A 22,857-nucleotide genomic window follows, 5' to 3' on the forward strand; every position below is an offset into this window, starting at 1 on the left:
GAGATGAGGATCATGATTCAAAGCCAGCACAGGTAGGAAAGTTTGTTGGACTCTTATCTCCAACTAACCATTCAAAAAGCTCTAACTGGGGCTGGGAAGGTGGCTCAGTAGTAGAGCGCTTGCCTTGCATGCCTGAGGCCCTGGGTTCTATTCCTCAGCACCACATAAGCTGAAAAAAAAAAAAAAAGGCTCTTAACTTTGAGCAAAAGAGCTCAGGGACAGTACCCAGGCCCTGAGTTCAAGCCCCACAACTGACAAAAAGTTCCCACACAGCTAGCACTATGGCACAGACTAACCACACAGGACTTCAGGAACTCTTCTGTTCACCTTGGCCTTTACCCTCAGGTCCCTAAACCTTTATTCTTGGCAGAGTATTTGACCTCTCATTTTCTCAGAGAAAAAGTCATGAGATGCATTTTCTCCAATACCACCAACCTTAATAATTTTATAAACTTAGATAAACTTTTCCAAAGCCCGAGCTTGTTGTCAACTTTTTTTTTTTCCTTTAAGCCTCAGGTACTTAAGGATGGACCTTAAGCAAGTTCTAAACTAAAATGGTAAGAAAGAGTTCTGGATTAAGCTACTCAAATAGCTTCTAGTGTGTTAGTCCTATCTATCAAGCTACACATGCAAGCTGCTTAAAAATGAAGATGGCTGCTTTATGCACAAAGAAACAGTTGTTTCCAATTTGCTACTTGGGATTCAAAATCAAATCACTGCTTGCCCTGATGTAGAATGCTTGTTGCTTTCTTAAATTCAGCCCTTAAGAACATTGTATATAAATTAGAGGGTTGGTTATTGTTAAACCTTTCACTATGCCAGAGCAAGAAATAACTTACATGTACAAATGTATTGGTTTATGTTTCAAACAAAAGCCCATCTGGAAGGTTTAAATTGAATTAAGTAGTAAATAATAATTTAGGCGGACAGATTGTTAACCCAGTTCTCTCAACTCTTTGGCCATTTTGTGTCCCTACCTTTTGTAGATATAAGATTACATGCTTGGCTGGGAATGAATTTAGTGGTAGAGTGCTTGCTTAGCATGCATGAAGCCCTGGGTTCGTCCTCAGTACACATAAACAGAAAAAGCTGTAAGTGGCACTGTGCCTCAAGTGGTAGAATGCCAGCCTTGAGCAAAAACGCAGTCCAGGGACAGTGCCCAGGCCGAGCTCAAGCCTCCAGACTGGCAAAAGAAAAAGATTATATGCTTATTCAAGCTTCCATCATTGTATAATAAATCAAAGGCTGCAGTTGTTAAGAGTCAATTTAAGCTCAAAAGGCAAAAGTGGTGTTCATTGTAGTCTGTGGGCTTCCATGCTTGGACGTAAAGGGGCAACTGTGTCCCACCCCTGTGGCTATATTCAACAGCTGGATGCCTGAGTAAATATAATCATGTCTAATACAATAACATGACTTGATGGAGCTACAAAGAACAAACTGCATTTAAAACAAAACCACCAAGGCCAATTTAGTGAAAACTAGTTTATTTTAAAATTAAGTGCATAGCACTCATCTAGTTCCATTGGTGTAGACTTTAGCACCATACTCACTATTTGTAATTTATGTCATACACTGATACATTTTGGTTTACAGTCTGTACTTGAGTAGTGTCTATTAAGTGGACTTTGGTAAAGCCCTTTATACATACCATTAATCTCTTCACAGTACACATCCGATGGTCCAGTAATTAAAAAAAAAAATCTTCAAGGACTAATCAATAAATTAAACAAAACAAACCCTACACATTCCCCCCCCTCCCCAATCTAACAGTTGTTGAGTTGTATTTATATTGAAACCTAATGTTTTAAAAAAAACCATCCTACCCTGGGTATGCAGCAATAGTAATCAATAACCAATTATCATATTCTAAGCCCCCCCTCAAAAAATTAATCCAGTGTTCTTTAGATTTTTAAAATATAAATTGGAAAAGTGTTAATAAACTTTTCAAAAAGGCATATTTTTCTATAACAAGAGACATATAAACCAATCAATAAAAGCATTTGACAAGACATTAAATTACCACAGGCACTAATTGTTGTTTCAAGTTAGGATCTTTATCCCAATTATCTTACATTCATAGCATTACTGAGGTAGTTACAATACTGAAAACTGGATTCAAAGTTGCTGGCTTCTATTTGTGAAAATGAACATTATCTTTTTTTTTTTTCTTTTTCATGCTGGTCCTGGAGCTTGAAATGAGGGCCTTGCTCTCTTGCTCATCTTGCTTACTTCTGGCTGGCACTCTACCAACTTACGATGTACATCTGGCCCAGCTTTTTGTTGGAGATAGGAGTCTCATGAATGCTGGTTTTGAACCTTGATCCTCCAAATAGTCTCTTGAGTAGCTCGGATTACAAGCATGAACCACTGGCACCTGGCTGATATTATCTTTTGAACCTACTTTCCCCCATGTAATTCAAGTTTTGTTAAGAATGATTAAAATCCAATTAGCAGCCCTTTTAAAGAGGAAAAGTGACTTTCAGAAAACAATTTTCATGTTTAAAAACTGCCATGAATGTTCTTACCTGAGTGGCTTTTGTGCCATTTGCTGGGCTATGAAATCCACATTATGCCCTGTATACTCTAAACGTAAGTGTTTTCCTTTTAAGGATAAGGCATGTCTTCTAAGAATTCAGGTTGGCAGAAGCCACTCCCTCACACTCATCCACTGGAGCCTCTGGATCACCCCACTACTATGTTGAGCCCTACCCTACTTAACAAAGGCCACTGACTTGATTATGGAATCACCTGCTGCATACCCACAGCTCTGTAACAAGTCTGTCTTCAATGCACATTGTGGTAGTCACACATCTGCCATGCGGACCCTTCTATTCAAGTGCTACCTTTAAAAGAACACAAATGGACACACTAATTTTTAAACGAGAAACTTCCCTCTACCAAATCTGTTTCCTCCCACAGATAAGGATGTATTTACCAGTTATTACATTTTTAACTTTTTAATGTCTATTATTCTCTCAAACACTTTATGCCCAAATTGCCTTTACTATAATGACTATTATTGCTGCTTTCACTCACCACCAGCAGAGTGAAATGTCCCAGGGCAGTTGCAGGGCCAAGTGAAAGTGGCTATTACAATCTTGTAATCAGTATCCCTGTCTGCTCAGGCCAACCAGCTGGAGGCTGTTTACCAAACCTGTCTTCCACATAACAAGTGCTAGGCTAGCACTACCTGAGTAAACCCTGGCTGCCCTCCATTCCAGAATAACCTACAGGACTGTATTCTAGTATGGACACATTTTAGCTATTCCTTCCCTTGAAAAAGCTCTTTTAGGAATAACATCAAATCAGACTATAAATCTCAATTGCACTGACAACTTCAAACCTATACATGAATTACAGAACCACACTTCAATCATTCTGGGCTACAATATTATGATCTCATTGGAAAACACATCCTAGGGGAATAGTTTAGCATGTTATAAAGGTAGTTCACACTCTAACATTCCAAAGTATGATGCATTACAGTTAAATGTTTCCAAGTAGTACAAACTCCCTGAGTTAAATGTGTTTTCATGCTATAGATGTGAGTTGGATCACTTAGGGAAAAACACAAATATAACCAAGATTTCAAGATAAGAGATCTATTCCACACCTAATTTTAGTAAATAAATCCAGATACCTACATTATTTATGACAGGAACTTACATAATCTGACACAATTTTTTACTGCACAGATTGGTATAGCACAGATGAATTTAAACTTAGGAATTCACGTCAGGTAAAAAAAAAACAAAACCCTCAAAACTGAATTAAAAATGTCTTCAAAAGTAATACTGTTAACTTTCCTTCATGAAAAACGGTTTGGCAAGTCCATAGATAAACACTAGTCTTTGACATCTAATCCAAGCAAGAATCCAAGCCTATCACAGGTCAAATCTGAAAATGGCAATCTGCAGTCTGTCCAAAATTTCTGCTGTATTGAATATTTTGAAATATTGGGACCGTCAGCTAGGGCTTGAACATTTTTGTTACACAGGGATTTGCTGTAACAGGACACTCATGATGCTGTGATACGCAGGGATATTCAGTCTTCCTGCTGTGGTACCTGCAGAGTTCTGTCTGGTGTTATCTGGATCCCTTTCCTTCTGAAGAGAAGTTTACAAGAGCCTGCCCCAGAGCTGCAAGGCCTGTTTGGATCAGTTATTACTTGCAGACAATCACCTTTCAAAGCACGGAGTAATACAAGGGTAATGTTCATTTATCTGGTAACTCCGGTTGTAAGAAACACTCAGACAGGGTTTAACTTCTACTGGTATTGCTAGAGACATCCCAACACCAGTCTGCATGTGCCCAAGGCTCTGAACACTAGTTTGGAAGCCACCAGGACATGTCTGTAGTGTGTAAGATGAGGTGTGTGTGGTAGATACAATCTGCTGACAGCTTGGTTGATCTGATACAGGATGGCGATACTGCAGCGAGGTCTGATGAGTCTGGTGGAGATACTGGGGTTGCTGAAAGTGAACTGGCCGTGAGGGCTGGGAGGCTGTCTGGAACATGCCTAGTTGTGCTGACTGAGGGCCTGACTGTGCTCTCTGTTTGTTTGCTTCTTTCACATCATTATCATGAGCACTGAGACATGGAGAGAAATGAAACAATAACATTACTCAAGAAGATGATTCCACACACTGCCACACAACAGTGAGACCTCCCCAAACCCTCCCAAAGCTATTTCCCATGGTGTGAACTATGTGGGCAGCTTTAGGGGTTCCTTCCAGCTTTTGAGATGAGTTCACAATAAGCACAGTGGTCATGGTAAGTGTGGCGGCTGTCACTTCAGATATATCCTAATGGCCCCTAAAAGTCCAAGATGCAGGAACAGGAATGGGGAAAGAGTTAGCTGCAATGATCTCAGAATTATGGGACTAGAAACCTAGAAGAGGACTTTTTCCCTTTCATCTATCTAGAATCATTTTATACTGGTCAACAGCCAAAACAAGGTCCCCTGCCACAGAGTACTGCTCATACCGTGGTTTACTAATGGCACCAAGTAGCTACCAGAAGCCAAATATCCAAGAGCTTGGTGGCTTTGAGGAATTGTTTTTAGGGCACCTTATACATGAAGAAAAATGTTAATGAGGAATTACAAACACCAGGGCAAGAAAGGCTTACATCAACAGCCGTTCAATACACTGCACTAAGAAATCCCAGGAGTAAGCAGTAAGGCGATGTAGTCTTGTGGGCCATGTTGGAGAAAGACGAAGTATAATCCTCGAAGAAGCCACACATGCAGCAGCTACTAAAGAAGGTGCATAATTTAGAAAGGCATAATCTGTGGAGACACCAAAAATGAACTTAAGCAACAGAATACATGATTCACAGTGCACAAGTCACTTAAGTGGAATTCCCAGAAACTCACCTTGCAGGGACACTTCAAGGAAGTAATCTGCATATTTGGCCATGTAGAGTTTAGTTTTTTCCAAGCAGATCATTGGCCAGCCATCATGAAGATCTGTTTCATGTACAGCTTCAGAGAGATAATACTCAATGAAGTGAGCAGCTGTAGGAAGGCAGAGGTTCCACTGAAAGGTTTCTAATAATAATAGTTCCATATGTAGCAAATTTTGCTTTGTTAATACCAGGTTCATATTGGTCATGCAACCAAGGCTATTAAGCTGCTCCAACTTAGGCACGCTATCTTCTTTCTCTTCAAATTTACCTTGTAAGAAAAGGAAAAATGTTAACATGATCATTAGAGGTCTGATCAGTTAAATGGGATTTGCAGGCTAACTGATCAGATTTAGATGAAGGGACATTTTTTCTTCTACCTTCCATGATGACTGTGCCATAGAGCTGTCTCTACATTTGCTTGTTTTCTTCTCTAGTACCAATGTCCCTCACCTTTCCTCAGCCTTTGAAAAACATATGCTTGGGACATTTGATTTGGGTCTTAAACATAATCAGTCATATGTGCTAATTAAAAAAATAACTCAAATCTCACCAGTTGATTCTTCCCAGAAAGTTTTCTTTCTGTGGGCCAGGTGGTAGTTGGTGACAGAAAATTGATTATTTTACAATAGAAGAGAGAGTTTTAATAATTTAATGTTATAGCTTTATCTGAAATAAATTAGGTAAGCCCAAAGTATTTTATTTTGGCATATGGTCAGCAGAATCTCAGTAACAGATAAAAGAACTTAGGGAAAAAGCTGAGTGATTATCTAACATAAGTATCATTCCACAAAAAGTCCTGTCTCTCTTCTTTTGAATTCAAAATGAAAATTCCAAGCCAAGTACTGGTGGCTCACAGCTATAACCTAGCTACTCAGGAGACTGAGATCTAAGGATTGCCAGTCTGGGTAGAAAAGGCCATGAGATTCTTAGCTCCAATTAACCAACAAAAAGCCAGAAGTATACCTGTGGCTCAAGTAGTAGAGCACTAACCTCAAGAAAAAAAGCCAAGCAAAAGTTCAACCCAGGAGCTAACCCCAATATCCACACACACAGACACACACACCACCCGCCAAAAGCCCAGGTAAGTCTACTTTGTAAAAATGGAGGAAATACTTTATTATCCTATTTGAAATCCTCTTTCACAAAGCAGATAGGAATAAAGAGAACATGAAAGGTGGATGGTCATTATTCAAAGGCATTATCTTCTTTTCAGGGAATACCCATTCACAGGTTTCATCTATGCAAAGCTGGAGTAGGATTACCTGTCCAGCCACAGAAAACTGTTTCTATAGATTAATATCAATTTCCAAGCAAACACTTTTTTATTTATATTAGGTAACTTCTACAACTTTTAGCTGAAGGAAATACACAAACTATCAAGCACTGTTCAGATATTCCAGAGAAAGCAATAAAGCCATCCAAGTCTTTGTGCATGTGTGTCTGTGTCTCTGTTCCATGAAAGAACAGAAGTTACAAGCATGACTTCTCTCAATGCGTGCTCTATTTTAATTAAAATTTTAAAATCATATTAGAAGTACAGATTTCTCATTAATAGATGACATTTACCCTTGTCCAAAATTTTCCTAAGAATTAAAATTTTTTTGGAGGGGGGGGGGGTAGAACTCAGGTCTTGTGCTTGCTAAGCAAGGAACTCTTATCTCTGAGACATGCCTCTCGCTCTGATTTATTTTTTCTGGGCCTGGGGCTTGAACTCTAGGCTTGGGCACTGTCCCCAAGCTTCTTGGATAGCACTCTACGATTTGAGCTACAGTGCCACTTCTGGCTTTTTCTGTATTTGTGGTGCTGAAGAATTGAACCCTGGGCTTCCTGCATGCTAGACAAGCACTCTACCACTAAGCCATATTCACAGTCCATCCAGCTCTGATTTCTACCTGTTATTTTCAGATATAGGGTCTCACTTCTTGCCAGGGTATGTGCCTGGATATGATCCACCTATCATAGGCTTTCCAGTAGCTAGGATAATAACCACTAACTACCACACCCAGTTCTTCTTTGAGAAGGAATCTCCTGAACTTATTATCTGTCCTGGTCTGGCCTCAAGCCAATATCCCAACAAGCTCAGCCTCCCAAGTAGCTAGGATTCCAGGCCTGTGTCAAAGGTGCCTGGCAAAGTTAATGGTAAGGTACCAAGGCTGCTCAGTGTAGATGGTCAGGGTACGGGCAACGGGACAGTAGCCAAAGAGGTTTGCTTCTCTTGTCCTCAACTGGGGTTGGTGAAAAAGTGCTGCTGCTATCTTGGTCTTTGCTCAAGGACCACAACTGGGGTAGAAGTTTTTGTCACTGTTACCAGAAGATCCTGTCCCAAAGAATGGTAGAGATGGTGGCTACTGCTCCAGAGAAATTATGAAACTAACTAAATCATGTTTTCAGAGGGCTTTCTGGAGATCAAGCCTAAGACACATTCTAGACAAATGCTGTATCGCTGTAATACCCCCAGTTCATTTTATTTTGACACAAGGTCTAAGTTGCCCAGGCTGGCCTGAACCTGTGTGATTTTTCTGCCCCAGGCCCAGAAAGTAGCTGGGTTTGCACAGGCATGGGCCACACCCAGCTCTAAATCACTCTTTAAGTAAATACTGTATCTAAAACATATTCAGATTTTCAAGAATCTAGCTAGCTCTTCCCAGTCAAATCACAAAGATAAATTTCATATGTTCAGCCAACAGCACACATGTCACCCATGTCACTAAAGTGGTTAGCCAGAGCATCATCACTGAGACAGGAAGGGAAACCATTGTTCCTGCATAATAAAGTGAAATTCTGCAGAGGAAGACTGAACTAGGAATATTGTCCAGTCCCTTGGGATGAATCATTAAGGCTTTCAAAGCACCCTGCTGTTTGTGTAGCACAGCAAAACTGGCAATACACTTCAAAGGAATATTGTAAAAATTAATGACATTATTTATATCATGTTTGAAGTTCCTTTGAAGAAACTAATATACTTTAAGTCACCATAATTCAAGGATCAGGGATGTTTCATATTATCTTCCTGAAACTTTAAACATTAAAAATAAAATTGTCTACAATCAACAAATTAAGGTGGTAAGACTGACCACTTGTGTTAAAGTATGAAAGTGCAAATGAAGAGATTTATGAATCCTCAAATCTGCACTTCTAAACCAAAGTACCACAAATGAAGATTTATGAATCCTCAAATCTGCACTTCTAAACCAAAGTACTGCACAAGATTATATTGGGACAACTATCACAATGACAGCCTTCTCTATAAATATTCAGCTAATATAAACATGAATGGGTTTACAAAGTTAAAAGTATCTTGCATACTCCATAATCAGAATTCTAATGTAGGTTTAATTTTTTGGGACTTTCACTACTTATAGTGATATATATATTCAGCTACATGAATAATTAAAGGATTTCAAAAACTGTGATAACACCAATGTGTACCTGCATTAAGGTCTATAGTTTTTAATTGCTCTGAATATAGTTTTTATTGTTATTTTAAATTTATTTATTCATAATACTATGCACATCAAAAAGTCAGTTCTTCAATTGAAAGGAAATACCAAAAACCATGTGATTATATTGATAAAGGGCCCAAACAGGAACTAAGAGCACAGGAAATTTATATCTGCTTCCCAGAAAATAAAGAATTAAGAGACCACAGAAACAAAACACTAGGTTGTCTTTCCTTGAACAGGATATATTAAGATCAGCCGTGGAGAGCAGTATATTTTCAAAGCCAGCAGCAAATCTAAGTCTGTGGTAGAGATTTGCAGTCTGCAGGACATGGACCTGATGCCATTGTGAACTTGACCAATCCACATTGTGTGTGTGTGTGTGTGTGTGTGTGTGTGTGTGTGTGTGTGTGTGTGTGTGTGTGTGTGTGTGTGTGTGTGTGTGTGTGTGTGTGTGTGTGTGTGTGTGTGTGTGTGTGTGTGTGTGTGTGTTGGTGGTAGGGCATTATTAGGGTCTGAACTCACAGTATTGTGTTTGCTAGGCCTGCGCTCTCTCTTGAACCATAACTCCAGCCCCATTTCTAACTGGCTATTTGCAAGATAGGGTCTTAAAAGCTTTTCTGCCCTGGCTTGTTTTGAAAGGCAATCTTCCTGAATTTAGCCTCCTGTGTAGCTAGGATTACAGGTGTGAGCCACCAGGACCTGACTGTACATTCTCTTCTTCTCCTTTTCTTTTTTTTTGCCTTTCCCGGGACTTGAACTTAGGGACATGGACACTGTCTCTGAGACTCTTTGTCCTCAAAGCTAGTTCTCTACCACTTGAACCACAGTGCCACTTCTGGCCTTTTCTTTTATTGGAGATAAGAGTTTAATGGACTTTCCTGCCTGGGTTGGCTTCGAACCACAGTCCTTCAGATCTCAGCCTCCTGAGTAGCTAGAATTACAGGCGTGAGGCACCAGCACCTGGCTCATTCTATTCTTTCATTACTAAAGTGGAAAATATATGCTGAGAATCCTCACAAGTTTCTAAGATCATCAGTCTAATTTTTTAATTGGGTAAAGAACAAGAAAAGGAAAAAAAACAGCTCATTAAAAATTAAAATCTAAATCAAAACTAAAATGTCATATTTTCACCTAACAGATAATACAGTATAAAATTTTGCTAACCCAGCACCAGTAAACAAGGAAAAACAAGCATTTGTAATGAATCGTGTCTCTAAAATCCTATGATTTTTAAATTTGCTTTCATCTTAATGTCAAGGTCATTTCTTGGTTATACAAGACCTTGAACATACTATCAGAAGTCTCATTTCCAAGACTGCTGCAAATTTTCTGTTAGTTTAATGGTAGTCACAGAAGCCAAGGGAAGAAAGAGCTAGAATATGTATAGTCCTGCACAAATTGGGTCCATTTTAGAATAAGCCAGAACTTTTGGGATATGGAGCCAGACTAAAGTTTATAGATTATAAATATACACTTCAAGAAGCTATGTTTTACCCCTGGAACTTACTGGCTGTGGTCAGTTTCTGGCCAACATTATCTACAATTCCCAACCTTTAATATAACTGAAATCCAACTATTACCTGATCCTATCAGCTAGAAGTTCTTCTTCATTATCATACTAGAAGATACCATCCCCAAACTGAGGGGAGGGGCAAACAACTTTCAATTATGCAAATATAGGAGCAGTATTTGAATGTTTATGATACCTAACTGGAGATACACCACAGGTATCCAAATGTAAGATGATGGAAATGTAAACAAATGCTATGGAAAAATTACAATGACACTCTTTTGGTATAATTAATTTATGCTAAGAATAATTTTTTAAAAGGCCAGAAGTGTGACTCATGACTATAATGCCAGCTATATGGAAGGCAGAGATGTTGGAAGATTATGATTTGAGGCTAGCCAAGGAAGTTAGTGAGACACTATTTCAATGAAAGAGCTGTATGTGGCGGTCACACTGTCATCACACTCACACAGGAAGCTTACGTAAGAGTAAGAGAGTCTAGGCTATCCTAAGTAAAAAACATAAGACCCTAAACTGAAAAATAACTAAAAAGCAAAAGGGGCTGGAAGAGGTTGGCTGAAGTGGTAGAGTGTCTGCCCAACAAACAAAAGGCCCTGAGTTTAATAACCCAGTGTGGCCAAAGGATGAGTACATGTCTGAAACACCAGAATTGTTCTCTCACAGGAAAAAGGGGTCATGTGTGTCAGCAAAAGGGAGGAGAAATCCAGCACTTTCATCAATAGGTGAAAAAGGATTCACATTTGAACCACAGCAAGTACTGATTCTAAAGCCTAGTTTCTAGACGATAAAAAATTTAAAATAAAACCAATCACAAAAACCCTGCTGCATATTACAATTTCTTTAAGCCAATAATCCTTAAGAAAGCAAATGTATCATGACCTTAAATGTAACATGTAATTTAAACACAAGAAGTGAAAACTCCATTTCAACCAACATAAGTTAGCACAAAAACAAAAGTACCTTTCCTCTAGATCTGTAGACAGTGTAAACTCCATAGCACCTATGGCAAGTACTACATAGTGGGCAAGATTCTTTTGCTTTTCTTTTTTGAGCAAGGTCTCATTATGTTGTCTAGATGGTTTTAAACTAATGTAATCTACCTGTTTCAGTCTTCCAAGTAGGAGGCACAATAGGCATGTGCCATGCTCAACTCAAAATTCTGGTTTTTGTTTTTTGTTTTGTTTGTTTTGTCAGTCGTGGGTCTTGAACTCTGGGCCTAGGCGCTGTCCTTGAGCTCTTCAGCTCAAGGCTAGCGCTCTAGCGCTTTAAGCCACAGCACCATGTCTGGTTTTCTGGTGGTTAATTGGAGATAAGAGTCTCAAGGACTTTCCTGCCAGGGCTGGCTTTGAACCTTGATCCTCAGATCTCAGCCTCCTGAATAGATAGGATTACAGGCGTGAGCCACAGACGCTTGGCTCAACTCAAAATTCTTATTAACTAAGACAGTCCTCGTGAATTTTAAGAATGACAGGTAACTGATGAGTAACCAGTTTAGTAAACTCAAGTCACTTCTTTTTTTTTTTTTTTTGGGTCCGGTCGTGGGGCCTGAACTCTGGGCCTGGGCGCTGTCCCTCAGCTCTTCAGCTCAAGGCTAGCGCTCTACCACTTGAGCCACAGCACCACTTCTGGCTTTTTGCTTATGTGGTACTGAGGAATCGAATCCAGGGCCTCAGGCATGCAAGGCAAGTACTCTACCACTGAGCCACCTTCCCAGCCCCCCAAATCACTTCTGTATGGATAAATTTCATTCGGTAACTTAAGTTAGTCTATGAGCTACATAAGCATCACCCATCATTTTAAGTCCACCAAGATGAGCCTCCCACTTGGCTCACAACACTTTAAGAACTGCAGGATGAGCAAATGAGACTTCAAAATGACAGTAACAGCCACAGCAGGTCAAAAATGACTTTTCACGAATTTAACCAACATTCTGTGGGTTAAAGCAGTTTTATTTGTGGATTCTCATATAGCTCACCTGTCAAGTATGAGTTTTTCCAATCTTAAGCAAATAATTAAACCCCAAATGGCTTCACAGCCAGTGATAAAATACATACAGCATTGTACATGTGATTACCTAGGAGCACGAAACTTTAATTAAAAGTTAAATAAGGTTAATTATAAATATTTAAGTATTACCTCTGTCTTCTGAAAGGGGAGGGAAACAGGAGATGTCTCGATCTTAGAGGACAACTGATGAAAGGGGAAATGTAGCTAGGACAAGACAGTCCTCTGCTAAGAATCTGGCTCAAGGTTTACATGAGACTGGAATGGTGGCTAGGTCCAGATAAAAGGTTCCAAATGCTACATAAGCAGGTTCTATCTAAACCTACACATACAACAATGGCAAGTCATCACTGTGGTTGTGTTTTATTTACACTCAGTCTGTCCTACATAAAAGAAACCTTAACTTGCAAAAGGACATTCAAAATTAAGTGGCTGAGGTCATTAATTCATAGGAAGAATAAGGGTCAGAAAAGATTAGTGCCAGTGCCAGTAGCTCACGTCTTTAATCCTAGCTACTCAAGAGGCTGAGATCTGAGGATCGAGGTTCAAAGCCAGCCTGGACAGGAAAGTCTGTGAGACTCTTATCTCCAATTAATCACCCAGAAAACTGGAAATGGCGCTGTGGCTCAAGTGGTAGAGTGCGAGCCTTGAACTGAAGAGCTGAGGGACAGCGCCCAGGCCCAGAGTTCAAAACTCCAAGACTGACAAAAAAGAAAAAGAAAAAGAAGAGATTAGTATCAGAAATTTTACCATGTATGACTGTATTTAGATTTAGAAAGAACTCTAGTGACACATTATGGAAAAGTTTTTGTAATCATACTGTGCCAACCCACTTAGTGAGGGGCACAGGTAAGGTGGTTGACATGTCAAAAGACTACTTTAAAATAGGGTTTAACTTTCTATTGTAATAACAGAGTCAGTATAGAAGCAACTTTATCCATTCAATTTCAATACTGAATATAATCTTTTCACATTGCCAAAAGAAAACTTCCATTTCAATTCCTTACTTGACCCCAACTCTTCAGTGTGGGCATGGGCATTAGCAAGCAATGAAATGATCCACAGGATGTTAAGAGAAAGAGACACCAAAAGGTCTAGTAGCATGTTCCACACTTGACATCAAGTCAGGTTATTATTAGAAGTAAATCTCAGACTTTGCTGGCCATGCAGGCTTTGAACCACTATCTTTTAGATAGTGGTTCACTATCAGATCTTAGCCTCCTGAGTAGTTAGGATTACAAGCCTGAGACACTAGCACCTGGCTTTGTTAGATTCTATCTTGCAGCACAAGAAAAGGCTTTCCCATTTGCAAAAGTTGCTCATGAACTTTCAACAAATTAAGCTAATTTATTTTGTGGAACTATAAAGTATTCTAACAAAATAAGAGCGTGGCATTTTTTTTTCCTTTCCTTTTCTTTTCTTTTTTTTGTCGCTCATGGGGCCTGAACTCTGGGCCTGGGTGCTGTCCATCAACTCTTCAGCTCAAGGCTAGCGCTCTACCACTTGAGCCACAGCACCACTTACGGCATTTTCTGCTTCTGTGGTGCTAAGGAATCGAACCCAGGGATTCATGCATGCAAGACAAGCACTCTACCACTGAGCCACCTTCCCAGCCAGAGTATGGCACCTTTAAGCCAAGAGTTTATCAATTTTATCTCCAAGGATGTTTTGAGCCAGGGAATTGTTTGTTCCAGGAACCTGTCCTTTTTACCACAGGGTGTTTAACAGCAACTCCACCCCCCACCCCCAACAAAAGTGTCTCCTCTTACTGATGAAGTATGCCCTGTGGGACAAAATTGTTCTCAGTTGTGAACTGCTGATTTGAAAGAGTGGTTCTCAACTGAAAAGGTATATAGAAATCACCTTTGGAAATTTAAAAACGTTAATAAACAGCCAGGTTCTATTATGTAGAATCTGACTCAGTAGATCTGTAGCAGCCTAGAATTCATATTACTATCAGAATCTTCAGAATGTAGGATTTGGGTACATGTCTTTAAATTACTTGAGAACTTTTTATTTTTGTGTGTGTGCCAGTCCTGGGACTTGAGCTCTAGGCCTGGTTTCTATCTCTGAGCTTCCTTTGTTCAAGGCTAGCTCTCTACCATTTAAGCCACAGTTCCACTTCCAGCTTTTTTGGTAGTTTATTAGAGAAAAAGGTCCCACAGACTTTCCTGCTTGGGTTACTTTGAACCATGATCCTCAGAACTCAGTCTGCTCACTAGCTAGGAATAAGGTATGAACACCCAGTTCCAGAACTATTCTTAAATGCCTAATTGATAATTATTGTGCCAAGATGTATTTTCAACATAAACTTCTTGATAGGGATAATAACTGGAATGAATGAGATTTGGTAATTGAAAATTCAAAGTTCTACATAACTTTATTTTATCATATAAACAATAGAGATTCTAGTCTTTTTTTTTTTTTTTTTGGGGTCTGGTCGTGGGGCCTGAACTCTGGGCCTGGGTGCTGTCCCTCAGCTCTCCAGCTCAAGGCTAGCGCTCTACCACTTGAGCCACAGCGCCACTTCCGGCTTTTTTTTTTCTTTTTGCTTATGTGGTGCTGAGGAATCGAACCCAGGGCCTCGAGCATGCAAGGCAAGTGCTCTACCACTGAGCCACCTTCCCAGCCCGAGATTCTAGTCTTATAGATCAAATTAATACTTACTTGCTAGGAGAAGACAGGATAGTGCAACTAAATGTAGCTGCTGGATAGAGATGTCATAGCGATCCATAAATAGGTCCAGTAGATAGACAGCAAGATGTCGGGCAGAAGGGCAGAGTGTGAAGCGATTGCTCACTATGGCAATCAAGTCAGCAAAGTACCTCCTGAGACTTAGCTGAGGGGACTGGCCTTTGTAGGAGGGCAACTTCAGCTCCTAAATCAAGAACAACCACATTTAGTCTAACACAACCTGTAGAATTATTACCACAATACAAAGAGTTATTGTTTTTCCAACATTATTAATGTTACAAGTACTCAAAACACACTTTTGTTGAAGACACAGAAATGAAAAAGCTGAGTGGGAGGATAACAATCCACATTTAAAAATTAGCCTAAACCATTTCTCCTTATTCGTAACCATATAAAATAAATAATTATAATGTGAACAATTGTGTTTCTTGCTTTGGAATGGATGTATTCTACAAAGACTTTTAGTAAGAGAATCCTTACCTTCTCTATTGGGTTTTCTCAGAATAATGTCCTTAAAAAACCAACCACACTACTGAAATATGCCCTGCTCCAGGAAGCTCAAGCTTTTGGATATAGGTAAGAGATAAGATATGTTGTATATATACTACAGTATATTGGCAGCAATTTGGAGAGCTGCACACATCCATTAGCATCTTCTGTGTTTCCCATTGGCAGTTTTATGACTTTAGCTTTGCCATCATCCTTTTATACACCCAAAAATTTAACCATCAATATTAAATATCAGAAACACATTATACTAGCTCAATTTTAGAATACTGGAAAAATTCTATAGTATTAAAAGGTTTCAAGAGCACAGAGAAAAGATGGAAAACTTTAAATTCATTTTGTAAGAGCAGCATAATACTGAAATGAAATCCAACAGGTACCACAATAGAAAGAAGTAACATAGATATGGTATCAAAAACACAAATGAAATAAAAGGCACAAAAAATAAAGAAAAAAGATAAATACTGAAAGGCATTACAACAGAGTGAAGAAAAGTACCTCACTTAATGAGAGAACAATTTACAAATCATAAATCTAATGAAGGATTAATATCTAAATTATATTTAAGCTTTTTTTGGGGTTAACATTGCTCATTTACTTGAGCTAGGAGTGAACCAAGGGCATTATGCATGATAGGCAAGCACTGGACAACTGGGTTCCAGCTCTTTCAAAATTATATACAGATTTCCTGGACTGAGAGCCAGTGACCACTCAGGAGGCTGAGATCTGAAGATCATGGTTCAAAGCCGGCCCAGGCAAAAAAGTATGTGAGCCTCTTATTTCCAGTTAACCATCAAAGTGGAGCACTAGTTGAGTAAAAGAGCTCAGGAGTGGTGTCTAGGCCCTGAGTTCAAGACCCAGGCTAGCACAAAAATTGAACAATACAAAACAATTGAACAATAATAACCCCATTTTAAAAATAATCTTGAATACACAAACAATTCTCCAAAGATGTTCAAATGGCTAAGAAGCACATGAAAAGATGTTCAACATCAATAATCATTAAGAAATTGCAAATCAAAATCAGTATGATGAGATACTATTTCATACCCCTATTATTTAAAAAAGAAAACAAGTGTCAGCAAAAACATGAAAATCTGGAATCCTTGTGCATTACTGGTGATAATATAAAATGGTGCAATGACTGCAGACAATGGTATAGCAGTTCCTCAAAAAATTAAACAAAGAACTACTCTATGACCCAACAATTCTACTTTTACATATATACCCTAAAGAACCTTAAGTAGGGACTTGAACTGATACCTGTACACTACATCCATTATTAACATATAGTAATAGTCCTTTGTGTCAAGGTTTGTCTACTTACCATATATCAAAAAAAAATTGGGGTGGGGGTGGGGTCAATGTGTGGGCACTGTTCCTGAGCTCTTAAGCTCAAGGCAAGTGTTCTACCACTTTGAGGCAAAGCAACACTTCCAGTTTTCTGGTGGTTGGGATAAGAGTCTCATGGACTTTCCTGCCCAGGCTGGCTTCCAACTGCAGTCCTCAGATCTCAGCCTACTGAGAAGCTGGGATTATAAGTGTGAGCCACCAGCGGCAGGCAAGAATTTCTTTTATAGCCGGAATCGCTTGTCTGTCTGTTTGCCTATCGCTATGTATCTATGTATCTATCTGTCTGTCTGTCTCATATTCTGTTTACCCATTCATTTATCTGCCCACAGGCAGAGTTGTTTCTGCCTCTGGGACATTGTTAACACTATAAAACTAGTCTCAAGCTTCTGGTTAGCAGGTGAATTAAAACACAAAGATTATTAAAATACAATAATCACAGTACTACTAGGATGCTGAGGAAGAAGATCTAACAGAGCTCAGAGGGAAAGGAGTTGGGAAAAAAACAAAGCAAGAGTAGGTGCTCTGGAAAAGAAGTCTGAATATGAACTTGGCTTGAACTCAGGGTCTCAAGCTTTCCTCGGCTTTCTTGATTATGGATGTTGTTGTAACATTTGAGCTACATCTCTATCCTAACTTATTTTTCAGGCTAATTGAAAAGGATATTTTCTTTGGATATTTCTTGTATATTTCTTCCCAGGCTGGCTTTGAACAACAATCCTTCAGGTCAGGTCTCAGCTTCCTGAGTAGCTAAGATTATAGATATGAGCTACTGGCACCTGGCTTCATCTTTATAAATGATAAAGTACAACCAGATGACTGTTAAGAGTTTGTTGTCTTTGTCCAGTTACTATACTATGCAACATGAGAAGTAAGTATGTTTTTCTCAGCCTACAAGTTCCTTCTGCTATGTATTAACAATTTCCTAGAAATGAACACTCTTACTCCTACTTGCTTCTCAGGATCTCAAAAGACCAAAGTACAGAAAAGCCCAAATGCATCATCTCCAGTCTCAAGTCCTCACTGGCTCAACATTCTAAATGCCATCATCCCCGAACAGAGCAATTCTCCAGCCAAGGTGAAATAAAGACCTAGAAAAAATACTAAGTGTAAGTACAAGTCTGTAAGATATCTACTTTAACATTTTTCCTTTTTTCTTTCCTTCCTTCCTTCCTTCTTTCTTCTACCCCCCCCCCCTCTTTCTCCCCCCCCCCCTCTTTCTTTCACTGGTCCTGGAGCTTGAACTTTGGGTCTGAACTCTTTTGCTCAAGGCTAACACTTTACCACTCGAGCCACAGCTCCACTAACACTTTTCTTTCCCCAGTGATTAACTGGAAGTAAGAATCTCAGAGACTTTCCTACTCAGCTGGCTTTGAACAACAATCCTCAGATTTCAGCTTCCTGAGTAGTTAGGATTACAAAGCACGAACCACTGGCACCCAGCTTCTTCAATGTTTTAACCAAGGCTAAAATTTGTTCCCGTTTGATCAAGAGAGCTATTAAAAATACTTTCCAATACTATAAAATTGGCACATGAAGCAAAATGTTGAGACGAATGAAAAGGAAGTCTGGACCTGGTGGCTTCTGCCGGTAGTCCCAGCTACCTGAGAAGCTGAGAACATAAGGATCACAGTTTGAGGATAGCTGGGGGCAGAAAAGTTTGTAAGACACTACCTTAAAAATAACCCATCAGGGCTGGGATGTAGCTCAGTGGCAAAGCGCTTGCCTAGCAAGTGCAACGTCCTGGGTTCGATCCCCAGTACCAAAAAAGAAAAGACAAAAAAAAATACAGTTAAAAAAAATAACCCATCAACCCCGACTCTCCCCTGCAAACAAACAGGGTTGGAGGTATGGCTCCATTCAAGCAAGTGTAAGGCCCTGAATTCAAAGCCCACAATCACCCCCACCCTAACACACACACACACACACACACACACACACACACACACACACACACACACACACACACACACACACGCTTTTAAGGCAAAAGCTGCTTTGTAGGCATTGAGTGTTAAATTGTTCTTTTTTTGGGGTCCAGTCGTGGGGTCTGAACTCTGGGTCTGGGCGCTGTCCCTCAGCTCTTCAGCTCAAGGCTAGCACTCTACCACTTGAGCCACAGTGCCACTTCCGGCTTTTTTCTTTTTGCTTATGTGGTGCTGAGGAATCGAACCCAGGGCCTCATGCATGCAAGGCAAGCGCTCTACCACTGAGCCACCTTCCCAGCCCAAATTGTTCTTTATAAAAAACAGTATGGCTGGCTTTGTGGTTGCAGAAGATTTCATTCACTGTATTTTCACTCTTTCCTACAGACACAATGCTGCCAGTCACACTTTTTCTCCCAAACCCCCATCAGTCTACTACTAAACAGACCATCCACAACATCCAAATGGCAACTGCTCAAAGGAAGATATAAACTCACTTTTTTTTTAAAAGGGATTCTATGAAGGAAACCTGTTTGTGTCACGCAGTTACTGCTTCCACAGCTGATATAGCACCAACCACACATATTCAACATGTTGGATAAACAAGCAATTAAACAACTAAATCGCCAATTAATAACTGGGAATTAGCGTATCTTTTCCATGAGAAAAGTTCATTTTAACTTCCTGGACTTCACTATACAACAATTAGTGGTCTCTCCAGTTCTTCAAGTTCTACTTGTTAATGTCAATTCTTCGTAAAAGTGTGGCCAATGTGTCAAACCATGAACACTGGCTACACAGTGCTTAGAAAAAGCATAAAGTCAACCTAGGATAAGCTGTCACAGGTAGCCCAAGACAGCCTTCCAGATCTTTCAGATCCTGAACCATTCTGACAGTTAATAACTTGAGTGCAGCTGGTCTTATTTCTTGGATTTTTTAGATCGAATACATAAAAGCATTTTGCAAATCAGGTGTTTTTTTTGTTTGTCTGTCATGGAGCTTGAACTCTGGGCCTGGGTGCTATTCCTCAGCTCTTTAGCTCAAGGCAAGTGCTCTACCACTTGAGCTACAGTGCCACTTCTGGTTTTCTGGTGGCTTATTAGAGATAAGAGTCTCACAGACTTTCCTGCCTGGGCTGGCTTTGAACTGTGATCCTCAGATTTCAGCCTCCTGAGTAGCTAGGATTACAGGCATGAGCCACCCGTGCCCAACTCAAATCAGGTATTTTTTAAAAGTCTACTCCTAAGCTCACTGAACAAAATTAATTCAAATACTCATGATTTAAATTACACTAAAGTACAAGAACTGGAAATGATAGAGCTCACTAACATTCAGTCAGCCTAGGAGCATGGCTAAAGTTGTAGAGCACTTTATTGCCCTGAATTCAAAATACTTTCTTGCAGAGTGTTAGTGGTTCATGCCTATAATCCTACCTACTCAGGAGGCTACGACCTGAGGATCATGGTTTAAAGCCAAGTAGGAAGGTCTGTAAGACTCTTATTTCTAATTAATTATCAAAAAGGTGGAAGTGGAACTATGGGTTCAAGTGGCAGAGTGCTATTGTTGAGCAAAAAAGCTCAGAGATGGTGCCCAAGCTCCAAACTCAAGCCCTAGCCCCAGCCCCCAAAACAAAACATTAAACATATACTTTCTATCTTAGTAATTAATTTCACCACATACTAGAATGATAAAAGGCCTAACACTTAGAAAAGAACACTTCAAACTAAAAGACTGCATCTCTCAAGTAAACAAACATCAAAATTGTATCTGGACATAGCATTTAGAAATCTCAAGCTTTAGAAAAAAGCACAAGTCTAACTTAACTCAGAATTGGATATTCCAAACTATTTGTCAGCAACTCGATATATGTTTACTATCATCCCAGAATAAACACTAAAAGGCCAGAATCGACTCTATCAAGACAGCTGCTTTGTTTCTTTCTCGATTTTCTACATTGAATAGTTCTTTTAAGCCAAGGTGAAACTGAGTTAAGCTAGAGATCCTTTGGACCTTTCTTTTCTGTAGGTTATTAAAGCAGAACTGGCCCATTAATCTGTCTCACTTAAGAGCAACAATACGGACTTTGTGAAAGAAAAGTGTATTTAAAAAAATATTTACATTCTGTCCTTTATATGAATGGGTATCCTTCCATCTTAAGGCTTTCTTCCCAGCCACAAATCTTAGGGGGCAAGTAATAGCAGTCAACATTTAGTGCTTATCATACACCCGGCCTGTTCTAAGCCCACTTAAACTTCTCAATCATTCCACAGACACTACATGCTATTAGTACTATTCCTCATTTTACCGCCGGGCAAATTAACAGGTCCAAAATCTCTAAAGAAGTTAGTGCACAGGCTGGGGATTTTAGTTATGTACAAATGCGACTTATAAGAGAGCTATATAGGTAGCAAGTGTAGACATACAAACTTTAAAACTTTAGCATAAACATCCATGTTTAAACACAAGATCAAATCCCTGGTCCCCCTTTCAAACAGAACAGCAGAATGTCCATGTCCCTTTCCACAGTCCCCCTCGAAACTACCACCCCTACCCATCACCACCTCCTCACCCCCCCCCCCCCCATTTAACTCGCAGGTTCTTCTGATTAGAGCCCAGGGAGAGAACGAAGGAATTATCTGTGAGCGAATAAGCACAATCTCTTTCTCTGGCCTCAAAGGTGATGCGTAAAGAACCTGGCCGGCCTGGGCCAGGCGCCGACCTTCCCACAGCGTGCGAGGGTCGGGCGTCTTACCTTGTACCGAAGAGCTTGGTGAATGTCGGCAGCCAGCTGTCCTCGCCACCACTGCCCCTCCAGCTCCATGGAACCCGGCGGCGCGCCCGGCCAGACGCGGCAGCTTCAGCCTGCGAGACACGCCCCGGCCAGACGCGGTCACGGCCGCGGCCTCCCCACGACCCCCGGCGCCCCCTCCCCGAGGGGTGTGACCGCCGCCACCCGGGAGCTGTTCCTTCTCCCCGGCTCCGTGCCGAGCCCGGCGCCCACCCCAGGGCCCGCAGTTCCCCACCCGGGGGAGGGCGCTCATTTGGGGAACGGCCCCTCCAGAGACAGGGCGAGAAGGGATCCACGCGCGGCCCCGGGTCCCCGGAGCCCTGGGTTCCGGGAGCGGGGTCCGCTCCGCCGGGGTGCAAAGCGTCCAGCGAGCAGCCCGAGGGCGAACCCCCGCCCGACTCTGGGTCCCCACGGCAGCGGCCGGCTCGTGGCTCCCGGGATCTGAGCACCGCGCGGCCCCAGGAGGGGAACAAAAGGCCGGGCCGTCCGGGCTCCGCGCCTCGCCCCGGCGCTCCGGTGCCCGCGCCCGGCCCAGCCCGCCCGGCCCTACGGCGGCGGCCTTACCCGGAACCACGGCCCTCACAGCCCCAGTCCCGCCGGCGTGCGGGGAGCGCCGGCCCCGCTCATGCTGCGGACAGTCGGCCGCGAAGCCCGGGCCTCAGCTCGGGCCCAGCGCCGGGGCGCTCGCGCCGCCCATTGTTAAAGGACCGGCAGGCGGCTCGGCGTACAAAGCCAGCGCGGGGACACATGCTGCCCGGCGCTGCCAATCTCGTCTCGCGATACAGCGGGGTCGCCTCGGGCCGTCCAATCGGCGGCCGGGCCGAGTCCAGGTGCGGCGCCGGGTGGCTGCTCGGGGCTCGGCGGCCCCAGTCTGGGGCCCTGGCTTGCATTCCCCCCCACCCCTCTCCACCGCGGCCTGGTGCCTGGTGCTCTGGCCGCGGGGGGCCTGGCCCGCACCTACCGCGTCGTCGGCTTGCGGGTCGGCCAAGGTCGGGAGAGAGCACGAGGAAAGTGTAACAACGTTGATCACTAGATCTGAGCGGGCCACTCACCTGCTGTGGAACTTGGATGGCTCCTTGGCGCCTGCAGAGGCCTTACTGGTAAAACCCTTCACAAGCATGGATTCGATCTGCATTATTCAAACATTTCAACAACCCCACACTTTCCTAGGTTCTGCGCTGTGGGATGGCCAGGACTTCCAAATAG

At 41.5% G+C, this 22,857-nt stretch overlaps 1 protein-coding gene across 3 annotated transcripts; it reads right to left on the reverse strand.

The window, feature by feature from the left end:
* Positions 1–1,617: 1,617 nt before the first annotated feature.
* Ccnj (cyclin J) lies at positions 1,618–22,344 on the reverse strand. Of its 3 annotated transcripts, none has more exons than XM_042689609.1 (6): positions 22,216–22,344; positions 21,616–21,725; positions 15,055–15,265; positions 5,378–5,677; positions 5,131–5,254; positions 1,618–4,590 (listed from the first exon to the last, which is right to left on the reverse strand). In XM_042689609.1, exons 2-6 carry the CDS (start codon positions 21,682–21,684, stop codon positions 4,179–4,181), a joined length of 1,116 nt encoding a protein of 371 aa, XP_042545543.1. In that variant the 5' UTR covers positions 21,685–21,725; positions 22,216–22,344; the 3' UTR covers positions 1,618–4,178. The 3 variants fall into 3 exon arrangements, with proteins under 3 accessions (XP_042545543.1, XP_042545542.1, XP_042545541.1); XM_042689608.1 differs by having other exon boundaries at positions 5,131–5,257; XM_042689607.1 differs by having other exon boundaries at positions 5,131–5,290.
* Between the last annotated feature and the right edge of the window lie 513 nt (positions 22,345–22,857).

This window comes from Dipodomys spectabilis, unplaced genomic scaffold (genome assembly GCF_019054845.1).
Source record: "Dipodomys spectabilis isolate Male_0828 unplaced genomic scaffold, ASM1905484v1 ptg000125l, whole genome shotgun sequence".
Taxonomy (NCBI): Eukaryota; Metazoa; Chordata; class Mammalia; order Rodentia; family Heteromyidae; genus Dipodomys; species Dipodomys spectabilis.

Bases quoted from the DNA above. Each gene is read 5' to 3' on its own strand.
- Ccnj (XM_042689607.1), bottom strand. From the start codon at position 21,684: ATGGAGCTGGAGGGGCAGTGGTGGCGAGGACAGCTGGCTGCCGACATT. The intron at 15,266-21,615 runs GTAAGACGCCCG...TTCTTGATTTAG, and splicing joins ACCAAGCTCTTCGGTACAAG to GAGCTGAAGTTGCCCTCCTA. The intron at 4,591-5,130 runs GTAAGCCTTTCT...TCCATGTCTCAG, and splicing joins TGTATTGAACGGCTGTTGAT to TGCTCATGATAATGATGTGA.